General features: G+C 39.4%; 1 protein-coding gene across 1 annotated transcript in view; it reads left to right on the top strand.

Annotated features, from left to right (window-relative positions):
- Positions 1–12,516, top strand: part of polr3a (polymerase (RNA) III (DNA directed) polypeptide A) — a 49,826-nt gene extending 37,310 nt beyond the window's left edge. Inside the window, exons 23-31 of the mRNA XM_051673575.1 lie at positions 353–435; positions 2,771–2,941; positions 5,170–5,263; positions 5,561–5,653; positions 5,895–6,059; positions 6,185–6,349; positions 8,520–8,651; positions 8,835–8,967; positions 11,742–12,516. Of these exons, the coding sequence (XP_051529535.1) occupies positions 353–435; positions 2,771–2,941; positions 5,170–5,263; positions 5,561–5,653; positions 5,895–6,059; positions 6,185–6,349; positions 8,520–8,651; positions 8,835–8,967; positions 11,742–11,890 (1,185 nt within the window). The 3' untranslated portion in view covers positions 11,891–12,516. The remainder of the gene's footprint in view (positions 1–352; positions 436–2,770; positions 2,942–5,169; positions 5,264–5,560; positions 5,654–5,894; positions 6,060–6,184; positions 6,350–8,519; positions 8,652–8,834; positions 8,968–11,741) is intronic.
- Positions 12,517–13,562: the final 1,046 nt, after the last annotated feature.

Here is a 13,562-nt window from a genome sequence, read left to right as displayed (position 1 = left end):
ATATATATATATATATATTTAATAATAATTATAATATTTATATGTATATATATATAAATAAATATATATATTTAATAATTATAACAATATGTATTTATATGCATTTTATTTATATATATATATATATATATATATATATATATATATAAAATGCATATAAATACATTATTATAATTATTATTAAATATATATATACATATATAAATAAATATTATAATTATTATATATATATATATATATATATATATATATATATATATATATATATATATATATGCATTATATAAGTAAATGCATATATTTGTTTGCGTGTACAGTATATATCTGAAAGAGATTTTGTGATGCGTTACAGCCTAAAGTTCTGTACCAGCTGGATCGGATCACTCCCACACAGCTGGAGAAGTTTCTGGAAACCTGCAGGGATAAATACATGAGGTAACAGTCATCTGTGTTTATTTTAGAGTCTTCAGAGCTGTAATTGTGCATTACTGATTCAGTAGACTGATGCAAAGATTATTGACTGATTAATCTCACACTTGAGTGAGCTGTATGGTACTTATTAGGGATTTCAATTTTCAGACATTTTCATAATCGCCATGGAAATTAATGATCAATTAATTGATTAAACTTTAACATTAATGTCACTAAACACACGTAGAGGACTATAAATGTTATGTGGATGTAGCCTATTGTTTAAATATAATTTAAATTATTACACTTAAAGAATGCAAGTATTAGGGGGGTCTGGGTAGCTCAGCGAGTACTGACGCTGACTGTCACCCCTGGAGTCGCGAGTTCGAATCCAGGGCGTGCTGAGTGACTCCAGCCAGGTCTCCTAAGCAACCAAATGGCCCGGTTGCTAGGGAGGGTAGAGTCACATGGGGTAACCTCCTCGTGGTCGCTATAATGTGGTTCTCGCTCTCGGTGGGGCGTGTGGTGAGTTGTGCGTGGATGCCACGGTGGATAGCGTGAAGTCTCCACGGTAACGTGCTCAACAAGCCACGTGATAAGATGCGTGGATTGACGGTCTCAGACGCGGAGGCAACTGAGATTCGTCCTCCACCACCCGGATTGAGGCGAGTCACTACGCCACCACGAGGATTTAGAGTGCATTGGGAATTAGGCATTCAAAATTGGGGAGAAAAGGGGAGAGAAAAAAAATTATTGAATTAAAATAGAATCAAATGGTTATAACATAGTTGATTAATTATGTAATAATTATAATATATTTTAATTTTTGTGAATAAATGCAGTACAATATAAATGCATATTCTCTGTGAACCGGGCTAATTGAATAATCACTGTTACTGCATTCCTAAAATAAATCAGACCCTCAGTCACCCCTCAGATGTCATACATGTTACTTACACCTTATTGTAAAAGGAAAATAGGACATTGATTGATTAATATAATAAGAATAAATGAGGATGATAAAAGATGAGATATAACTTTTAAGAGTAAAAGGGAACTGAATATTCACCCCTTCAGTGTTGATCACCACAAATTATAATTTCGACTACTTGCTCCTTTTCTTTAAAAAAAAAAAAAAAAGCAAAAATCTGTGTTCCAGTGAGGCACTTACAATGGAAGTCAATGGGGCCAATCCGAAAACGTTTCAAAAGTATAGACACAAGATATAAACTATGTGTGTGTTAACATGATTTTAGTGTGATACAATTGCTAACAAATCTTTTCTGTGTAAAGTTATAGCCAATTTTACAAATTTGTTGCCATGACGACATAACGGTGTATACTGTGAAACCCTAAAATGACCTTAAAAATGACAATTTAAACAACAAATATTTAAATAACTTAACCAAAAATTGGCCCCATTGACGTCCATTGTGTTTTTTTGTTTTTCTTTTTCTTTTTGTTTTTATCCCCTTTTCTCCCAATTTGGAATGCCCAATTCCCACTACTTAGTAGGTCCTTGTGGTGGCGCGGTTACTCACCTCAATCCGGGTGGTGGAGGACAAGTCTCAGTTGCCTCCGCTACTGAGACCGTCAATCCGTGCATCTTATCACGTGACTTGTTGTGCATGACACCGCGGAGACTCACAGCATGTGGAGGCTCATGCTACTCTCCACGATCCACGCACAATTTACCACACGCCCCATTGAGAGCGAGAACCACTAATCACGACCACGAGGAGGTTACCCCATGTGACTCTACCCTCCCTAGCAACCGGCCAATTTGGTTGCTTAGGAGACCTGGCTGGAGTCACTCAGCACACCCTGGATTCGAACTCGTGACTCCAGGGGTGGTAGTCAGCGTCAGTACTCGCTGAGATACCCAGACCCCCTGTAACTTTTTTTTTTTTTTTAAAGAAAAAGAGGGACAAGTCGAAATTATTTTTAGTGGTAATCAACTTTATGCCACAAATGTTGTCGATTGAGCTTATATTGTATTGTAGCCAGAATATTCCTTTAAGCAACTTGTAAGGTTCAGATTAGTGCTAGGCAGTAATACCAAAATCTCACAATATAGTTAATTTTTGCTGGAAATTCAAAGGAACATTTTTTTTTTCATAAGAATGACTATTTTTGGATTATCTACGAACTACAAATGAAAGGTACTTCATCTGATTTGATTATTTAATTTTTTTATTTGGAACTTGGATGAGATTAACATTGCCCCACCCACCATCACCCCCACCTCCCCACCCAAACATACAAGTGCTCCACCAAAGATTGCATCCTAATTCTGGCCCTTTAAATGAGTATAAAAAAACTGATATTGACCACAGTTGTACGATGTTGTGTTGTTCAGGGCACAGATGGAGCCGGGCTCTGCGGTCGGCGCGTTGTGCGCTCAGAGCATCGGAGAGCCCGGCACACAGATGACACTTAAAACGTTTCACTTCGCTGGAGTCGCTTCTATGAACATCACACTGGGAGTCCCTCGTATCAAAGAGATCATCAATGCATCCAAGAACATCAGGTGACTTCAGCAACACTCATACACAGCTATCACTTGTGTTTATTACTCGTAACTGCGCAAGAGGACTGCAGCACATTTGCTGAGTTGTGAGCTTGCAGTGTCTATCGAGTCAAGTATCGTCTCGAGTGTCACTTAACACAAAAAACATATATATTTTTAACATAAGCAGGAATTGCCAGTGTGTGTGTGTTTGTGTGTGTGTGTGTGTGTGTTTGTGTGTGTGTGTGTGTGTGTGTGTGTGTGTGTGTGTGTGTGTGTGTGTGTGTGTGTGTGTATATATATATATATATACATACACAACACTGTACACATACACTTACATGCATGTCTATACATCACTTCACATATACATCCCATATGCATACATACACAAATACATGTAATAACAAAAAGCACACACACACACACACAAAAAAAATCACAATAAGCATCAACATACAAAGTGTAATATACCATATAGGACAGTTTATTATCCGACAAAAAGTTAGAAGTCTCGGCCCTATCATGCTCCTTTTGTGAAATCGCTCGCATTCAGATCTCAGAAATTCAGATCATAAATAAACTAGGCCAAATGTCAAGCAAAGCTGGTATATTCACTTGCGCCACCCAGTGGTCAGCATAAATATTACGAAATGAACATTGGCCAAGATTAACGAATGCTGTTAACATTTTGTCCATTGTAGTTTGTTACCTGTTGCTTTATAGTTAATACTTACAAAATGAATGTCAAGTAGGGCTAGGCAATATTCAAGATATGTTTACGCTATTTTTATGAAAAAATATGATATCTGATTACGTCATCAAAGTGGTCAACAAATCGAATATAACCACCCTTGCAATTGCCGTCATGCAAGTATCCGTCTACGACAACAGTAGGAAAAATACTAATACAAATTAAGATCTATCGACAATTATAAATGTAAACATAAGCGTTCATAATGCATGTTAAGCACAAACTGGCTCGTTGTGCATGACACTGCGGAGACTCACAGCATGTGGAGGCTCATGCTACTCTCCGCGATCCACACACATCTTACCACACGCCCCATTGAGAGCGAGAACTACTAATCGTGACCACGAGGAGGTTACCCCATGTGACTCTACCCTCCCTAGCAACCAGGCCAATGTGGTTGCTTAGGAGACCTGGCTGGAGTCACTCAGCACGCCCTGGATTCGAACTCGCGACTCCAGGGGTGACAGTCAGCGTCAATACTCGCTGAGCTACCCAGGCCCCCTATTTTATGCATTTTTGAGCAAGATGAGCATAGGAGGAGATTTGTTCATGTTTAATGTTCTGTTGTATTGGTATTTTAAAAGAGAGTCTGTTATGCTGGGGTTTTGGGGGTTACCTTTGTGGTGAAGGATGGCACTTGTGATTAGGTTGAGGACGAACTTTCACTTTTAAGTGATACATGATGCGAGTGCTTCTTAGCTTCATAAGAAGCTAATGCTAATAAATTGACAGTGCAACAGTTTCACTGTCCTTACACCTGCTCACCTGACATGTACTAATGAGTACTAAAATAAATTAAGTTGGTCCAACATAAGAAAATTTATTAAATGAACCTTAATAAATCAAGTTTGAAGAACCTAATGTAGTTGTTAAAACTAGTACAGTACATTATTTTGACCTAATCCAACTATTACGCTTCAACTATAATGCTTGCTCAATGAAACTGACTTAATCTCTATGAAAGGTACTACATTTCATGTAAAAACTTTCTAAAATTCAATTAAGGGCAGTACATTTATTTTTTACGTTTATAATCTGAATGATGATCATCTGCTGTTAAAAAATACACATTTATAAAATACTGCAAAAAAAAGTATTTTTCTAGAATTGAAATGACATTTCAAAAACATTTGTCATTGTTCTAGCTCCATAAAAACGAGTACTTTTCTAAACTCCCTGTGAAATAATTTTTTGTCAGTAACTGCAGCGACTGACCCGTTGCGATCACAAATGCGCAGGCTATTGATTCAATACTGTTTGATCTCACGACCCCTGAAGGAGAAAAAACACATTTATTTGCCAATCAGAGAGAAAAGCCTTTGGTTGAAAGCCACGGGGCAGGGGGGTGGATGACCACCTGTCACTCACTCAGCCTGCGTTTGGAGTGTTTTCCTGTGTTTTGTCGTCTGTTTGATTGCTACTGCTCACTGATTGCTAACTTCAGCTCTGCTCACATGGTCCCTCGTGTCTTAACGTGTCTCTGTCTGTCTCTCAGTACGCCCATTATAAGTGCCAACCTGGATATCAACGATGACCCAGATTTCGCTCGCCTGGTGAAAGGACGTATCGAGAAAACTCTTCTGGGAGAGGTACACAACACAAGAAGGAGAAACTGCAACATCGTCAATGATTACTTCAAGCTTTAGTTCAAACACATCACAGAATTGACCCTATTTACGTTCATAATACACTTATTTTTTTTGGTCTTATTGTGTTCTATGGATGGGTAAAAAAAATCGATATTACCTATTAATTGAGATCTATATTTGAGCAGTCCCGATATTGATTCTTAAAATCACAAGATCCATCTTTTACTCGATGTCGGACCTGTATAATGGGTTCTTTATTGAGAGAAATTGATGAGATTGTTTGATTGTTTCTGTCAGATTTCAGAGTACATTGAGGAAGTCTTCCTGCCTGATGATTGTTTCATCCTGGTCAAGTTGTCACTTGAGAGAATTCGTCTTCTGCGGTTGGAGGTAACACAAAAGAGTTTATTTTTAGTCGCTTTTTACAGACTTCTCACATCAGTGCTTTCACGTCAAATATTTATATTGATATTGCTGTCATTTTATTGATGCATTTTAGTCTTTCTCTCTCCTAGCAGATGATGTAGTTGTTACTGCTCAGTGATTTTAAATGATTTTTTTCTTTTGCTTGACAAGCACTCATGATCGTCATCTGGCTGCACAGAGCTTTATAAGAGTCATGTCGTTGTAGGTGAACGCAGAAACGGTGCGGTACTCCATCTGTACGTCTAAGCTGCGGGTGAAACCGGGCGATATCGCGGTGCACGGAGAGGCTGTCGTCTGTGTGTCACCGAGAGAAAACAGCAAGAGCTCCATGTACTACGTGCTGCAGTCGCTCAAACAGGAGCTGCCCAAAGTCAGTCACTGACAATGACTCAATGTTAGACGTACACAGACCTATAAACACACAATAATGGTACTGATGCCGAGCGACTGTGTGTGTGTGTGTGTGTGTGTGTGTGTGTGTGTGTGTGTGTGTAGGTGGTAGTCCAGGGAATTCCTGAAGTGTCTCGTGCTGTCATTCACATTGACGAGCAGAGCGGGAAACAGAAGTTTAAACTTCTGGTGGAGGGAGATAACCTCAGAGCTGTCATGGCAACGCACGGCGTCAACGGCAACAGAACAACATCCAACAACACATATGAGGTACCGATCCACTCACATCCACACTGGGGATGTAACGGTATACCTCGGTTTTAAAACAACGTTGACATCTCATTCACGGTATTGCATGAATATTAAGTCAGGTTTTCATGAACTTTTCTAAAAATCCAAATCAGTTCAATCAAGACAGAATCGTCCTACATTTACACTGCGTTGCATAAACTTGACGTGATCCACAGTAATATGTTATAGTCTGAAGATGCATTGATTTTGCGATGTTTACGTCTCTCGTCCACACTAGAATGGCACCGAAAACAGAGACGTTTGGAAAAATGATGACATTAGGAAACTGAAAACAGAGCAGGGTTCCCATGTGTCCTGGAAAACCTGGAATTTTGCAAAGTCATGGAAAATAATTATTTTGTCCTGGAAAATATTTTAGTATAATAGACCTGTTTGACTGTTCTGCTAACAAGGTTTGTGTTACATGTACAAAAAAACATGGTAACGATTGGGACTTGGAATTGGAGTCAAATACACACATTCAGTACTTAACTGTCATGAACGAATCCCTGTCACAGACTTTCTCTGCTCATCTGCTGTCATCTCTGCTTTGCTTCGACAAAATCATTTAAGTATTGATATAGTACAGAATACAGTTGTTTCGTTCCAACATTGCTGTTGCGTTAACCACAAAAACATTTGATGGTCGGACCGCACACTCTGAGTTGATAACATGGTGATTCGGCCTTCACACCTCGGGATGTGTATTAATTTTCAATAATACAACAATAGGAGTCTGTTTATACTGCGGTTAACACATGTAGTATGCGGAAACACAGACAGAATCACAGAATTGTCATAAAAATGACATTAGCTAAAAAACGCAGAATGTCGTGGTATATGACATATTTGGACTGAAAGGAATGTTTGAATACACAAATAATCTAATTAGAATTGAGATATGTCCTAGCGTGATAATTAACTGCAAATGTGATTTAATTGAATTATTATATAATCTGCAAGTGATGCGTGCTTCAAACTGAGCGTGTGAAACCTGGCGCTCATACACTGAAAACACCTCATCATGAGCATCACGCGTGTGCGCTCTTGTGTGTGTGAGATGACAGAGAGCAGAACACTCTGAAGTGTGCAGCACATGCAGACTATGTATTTATTATATTAAATCGCAGCTTTACAGGGATTAATATTCACACTGGGCAATGTAGCAAACTGCTTATCTGGGGATTAGAAACTACAGTAAAAAAACACAAACACCAAAATAAAAGCTCGATGTAAATGGAAGCACTTATTATTATTATTATTATTATTTTTTTGGCTAAAATATTACACTTGTTGGGCACATAAAGTGTCCTGGAAAACTGTGCCTTGAAAGAGTGGGAACCCTTCAGAGGTTTCAAACTTAAACTGATAAGTCTGGACATGCCCTCTTACATTTAAAAGAAAATTGTCATCATTTACTCACCTTCATGATGTTCCAAACCTGAATGACTTTCTGTCTTCTTTGGAACACGAAAGGAGGAACATTTTTAAAAAAAAAACATTTCTCCCAATTTGGAATGCCCAATTCACACTACTTAGTAGGTCCTCGTGGTGGCGCGGTTACTCACCTCAATCCGGGTGGCGGAGGACAAGTCTCAGTTGCCTCCACTTCTGAGACCGTCAATCTGCACATCTTATCACGTGACTCGTTGTGCATGACACCGCGGAGACTCGCAGCATGTGGAGGCTCATGCTACTCTCCACGATCCACGCACAACTTACCACGCGCACCATTGAGAGCGAGAACCACTAATCACGACCACGAGGAGGTTACCCCATGTGACTACCCTCCCTAGCAACCGGGCCAATTTGGTTGCTTAGGAGACCTGGCTGGAGTCACTCAGCACGCCCTGGATTTGAACTCACGACTCTTTTCAAATGCGTAGAAATTTAATCTTTGTGTCCAATTTGGTTTCATAAAGTGTTTCAACAAAAATAATAATAATGATTTAATGAGATAAAAAAATGTCATTGGGTGTAACCGTTAATTAAAAGGTATTAAAATACTTGCACCTTAAATATGAGTGTAGTTAATCGTTAATTGAATGTTAGTCTTTAAATGATACATGTTATTCTTGGTTGGTGGTTGGTACTCGTGTCTGTTTGTATTTACAGTGAAACGATGGTTCTATTTATTTGCATTCATCAGGTGGAGAAGACGTTAGGCATCGAAGCAGCAAGATCGACCATCATTAATGAGATCCAGTACACCATGGTAAACCACGGTATGAGTATCGACCGCAGACATGTCATGCTGCTGGCTGATCTCATGTCTTATAAGGTGAGTGCACTTCATTCATGAGGTTTGTTTTATTTGTGAAGTGATTAACAACATCATCATACTGCTGTCCAGTGATTGTTATCATGACCTCTGCATTCATAACTGTTCACATTTAAGTCTGAGCTGACCTGTGATGATTATCATGATGAGGAGAGCCTCTCAATGACTGTTTGTGGGTGTTAGGGTGAGATTCTGGGGATCACTCGCTTCGGCCTCGCTAAGATGAAGGAGAGCGTTCTCATGCTGGCGTCCTTTGAGAAGACGGCAGATCATCTGTTCGACGCGGCGTATTTCGGCCAGAAAGACTCTGTCTGTGGTGAGTCATGAGCAGAAATGCACAATGATACAATGAAAAAGATTGTATTTTTTGGTTTGTTAATAAATGCTTTTATTTTGAATTAAGTACACCTAAATGGAATGCTGTAATTGACAATTTTCATCATTTGTAAAATCTTGATTTATTTTTTAACCCTTTCAGAAATTGTATTTTGCATAAATAATATGAAGCCTATTTAGAACTAGCGTTGGATACTAACGGACTGTATGTAATCTGGATTATGTACTCAGATTACAGAAATCAAGTACATCAATAACATTACATTTTAATTGTGCTTAATCAGATTTTAGTTTATTTTTTTATTTGTATCCCCTTTTCTCCCAATGTGGAATGCCCAATTCCCACTACTTAGTTGGTCCTCGTGGTGGCGCGGTTACTCACCTCAATCCGGGTGGCGGAGGACAAGTCTCAGTTGCCTCCGCTTCTGAGACCATCAATCCACGCATCTTATCACGTGACTCGTTGTGCATGACACCGCGGAGACTCACAGCATGTGGAGGCTCATGCTACTCTCCACGATCCACGCACAATTTACCACACGCCCCATTGAGAGCGAGAACCACTAATCACGACCACGAGGAGGTTACCTCATGTGACTCTACCCTCCCTAGCAACCGGGACAATCTGGTTGCTTAGGAGACCTGGCTGGAGTCACTCAGCACACCCTGGATTCGAACTCGTGACTCCAGGGGTGATAGTCAGCGTCAGTACTCGCTGAGCTACCCAGGCCCCCCGGATTTAGTTACTTTTTAATGTATTGCATGATTACATATCGACTACATTAGTAAATTGTTGTTTGATTTCATGTTTGCTAAAGTTTGACAAAGTGTGTAAAGGTTTGTAAATTGGTATATTCTTAAAATTAGATTTCATCAAAACACGCAATAAGTAATCCAAAAGTAATCAGATTTGATTACCTTAGAAGTGTCATCTAAAATAGTTACTGATTACACAATGCAAAAAAAAATACAAAAATAATTCTGTAGTTTGTAAAATCATTATGCACAAAATAATTTCTGGTGAAATATGACTTAGACGTGTTCTTCATAAGGGTTTGTAGTGTGAACTAGGGCTGGGCGATATGTCTTAAAAAAAATTATATCTTGGGGTCTGGGTAGCTCAGCGAGTATTGACCAGGTCTCCTAAGCAACCAAATTGGCCCGGTTGCTAGGGAAGGTAGAGTCACATGGGGTAACCTCCTCATGGTCGCTATAATGTGGTTCTCGCTCTCGGTGGGGCGTGTGGTGAGTTGTGCGTAGATGCCGCGGAGAATAGCGTGAAGCCTCCACACGCACTAGGTCTCCACGGTAACGCGCTCAACAAGCCACGTGATAAGATGCGCAGATTGACGGTCTCAGAAGCGGAGGCAACTGAGACTTGTCCTCCGCCACCCGGATTGAGGCGAGTCACTACGCCACCACGAGGACTTAGAGTGCATTGGGAATTGGGCATTCCAAATCTTGATATTTTTCAGCCTATTGACGATATACAATATATATCTCGATAATTATGTATTTGCTCCAAAATGGCTCAAACGTGTTATCAGAGGAACCATCATTTCATCCAAACAGCCATTGTTGCCAAGAAGATTTAATATTTTAAAGACATTAAAAAAAACAAATTAAATACATCAGGTTGATGATTATAATATAATGCTGAATTATAATTATTAGATTTGCGTTTTACTAAAGTAATATATTTCTGTCCTGTTTACTTCATCTTCACCTGGGGACTTTTATTTTGACACCGAAAGTGCTGCAGTATTTACTTCAACTTCACAAGGAGCTTTTATTGTGACACAGAAAAGGCGATGTGTATTTGACAATGTTTACAATGTTCTGCATTTCCTGAAACGCTGTAATCTCCTTTTCTGTTATTCTGTGCCGTGTTTGTAGATTTGTATATAACTTGTAGTGGTTACTAATGGAATTGTGCAAACGCTTGAACATGTATTAGGAGTGGTGGTGGCGTAGTGGGCTAAAGCACATAACTTGTAAGCAGAAGGTTGTTGGTTCGATCCCCACAGCCACCAACATTGTGTCCTTGAGCAAGGCATTTAACTCCAGGTTGCTCCAGAGGTATTGTCCCTGTAATAAGTGCACTGTAAGTCACTTTGGATAAAAGTGTCTGCCTAATGCATAAATGTAAATGCATTACTTTGATTTCACAATGCACGTGAACTGATCTGAGAGCGCCGCCATGCATGTGCACACAGATCAGCGCAGTGCCACATTTGTTCTGAATCACACACAGACCATGTTTATCTGTCTTTAAATCACAGCCTTTTGTGGATTAATAATCACATATGACCAACTCGCCATTTTGATGATATTTTGATTAATCGTGCAGCCCTGAAGGATCGTGAAATGAGTCTACTGATGCGCTCTTTATGAAACTTAATGGCCAAATGAAAGCACACAGCGATATTCACAATATTGGGTCAATTTTACATCGTCAGAAAACTGATCTTGATTATATCGTTAATATTCGATATATCACCCAGCCCTAGTGTGAACAGATTTATTTAACAACAAACTTGGATAACTGAACAAAGGTAGGTTATGATGATGAAGTTACTGTTTGAAATGTATCTGTTAACAGACGGGGTTGGCTGGTCGAGACGTTTGTGGCTAGTGTGGTTATCGGATGATCTGATTCATCCTCCGTTTATTCGGTCACCAGATCGCTTTAATTCTTAATACTAGATTTTGGATTGCACCTAAACCGGCCACTCTCTGTCTCTCTTTTTGCAGGTGTGTCCGAGTGCATTATAATGGGAATTCCCATGAATATCGGCACTGGACTCTTTAAGCTGTTACACAGTGCTGTGAAGGACCAGAATCCGCCCCGCAGGCCTTTGCTCTTCGATAATCCTGATTTCCATATTTCAATAGCTCCATAACCCTCGTGCTTCCTCCACTATCCTGTTTTTGGATTGTTTCAGCCCCTGTTGAGTGTAATGACTGTTTACTACAACTGTGTCATTAAGTTCTGAAACAAAATGTTTTGCCTTTTTTTTTGTTTGTTTGTTTTTTTTTTTACTGTTTGCGGTTAAAAAAAGAATAATTTTGTGCCTTTTCCCTTGCTAAACTGTTTGCAATATGCCAAGGAATGTTGGCAAGGATGTTGTCATGAATGACGACACCATTTATGGTGTTAAAGGTTAAAGTTTTATTATTATTATTATTATTATTATCGCAACGATAATAGAGCTCTTCTTCAATTGTCTTCCGATCATATGGGCCTTTATTAGGATCCCTACAAACGTTTGGCTGTTTTTCTCATTTTGAAATGGTTATGAGATTGAATTCCTTACTAACCATCTGTTAAATAGATTAAATGCACTTAAAGTTTGATCAGATTACGATTTAAATAATTTACATACATTGTTTCTGACCTGACAGGGTCAAGTCTAATTTATGCAACTGAAAGAGGTGTGTATTTGGTTTTCGTTTTGTTTAGTCCTTTGACTATTATAAATGAATATTTATGTAAATATGTATCAGGTGTGAATAAAATATACGTTAAGACAACATCAATGCATTGTTTCACTTTATTTTTGCATGAATGGATTGGTTGCATGGATCACATCCCCGGGTGTTCACTTCAAATGTGGCAGTAATTTTGCATGAATACATTACAGACACTGATTAAAGTAAGCAGCTTTGTAATACACAAACACATTTTCACCCTGGTGATTTACCAGTGCAAAGTATTTCCAGCATGAAAAGTAAAATGTAGAATAATTTAACATTCCCAGCTGTTCATCGCAAATCAGTTAAAACTTTTTTTTTATTATTATTATCCCCTTTTCTCCCAATTTGGTATGCCCAATTCCCACTACTTAGTAGGTCCTTGTGGTGGCACGGTTACTCATCTCAATCAGGGTGGCGGAGGACAAGTCTCAGTTGCCTCCGCTTCTGAGACCGTCAATCCGTGCATCTCATCACGTGACTCGTTGTGCATGACACCGCGGAGACTCACAGCATGTGGAGGCTCATGCTACTCTCCACGATCCACACACAACTTACCACACGCCCCATTGAGAGCGAGAACCCCTAATCGCGACCACGAGTAGGTTACCCCATGTGACTCTACCCTCCCTAGCAACCGGGCCAATTTGGTTGCTTAGGAGACCTGGCTGGAGTCACTCAGCACACCCTGGATTCAAACTCGCGACTCCAGGGGTGGTAGCCAGCGTCAATACTCGCTGAGCTATTCAGGCCCCTGGTTTAACTTTAAAGTTTAAATTTGAAGAGTGAAGAGTGAATTGTAGCTGCCATTGTCCTGTTTTTTGAAAGTGCTGGTAAAGACTTTAATTACAGGTTGTGCTGTAGCTGGACCCTTATTTTTCTGCACATTTGGTTTTACGTCTTATTGTGAGGTTAGTCCCTTGCAGTCAGTTGGCACTGTATGGGAACTGCTGTTTTAAGGCAGTCCTGGAAGGACATATTTTTCTGTCTCCATGTCCATTTCTCCCATCATGAACTTGATATTGGAAACTCATCCAATAGTAGTGCAAAAAAATTTGCTTGAGACTGCGTTTGTTGCTAAGAAATTGGCGATCATCTGTC

This window comes from Myxocyprinus asiaticus, chromosome 36 (assembly GCF_019703515.2).
Source record: "Myxocyprinus asiaticus isolate MX2 ecotype Aquarium Trade chromosome 36, UBuf_Myxa_2, whole genome shotgun sequence".
NCBI classification, from domain to species: domain Eukaryota; kingdom Metazoa; phylum Chordata; class Actinopteri; order Cypriniformes; family Catostomidae; genus Myxocyprinus; species Myxocyprinus asiaticus.
The sequence above is the reverse complement of the archived record's forward strand: the minus strand, read 5'-3'. Positions and strand labels throughout refer to the sequence as shown.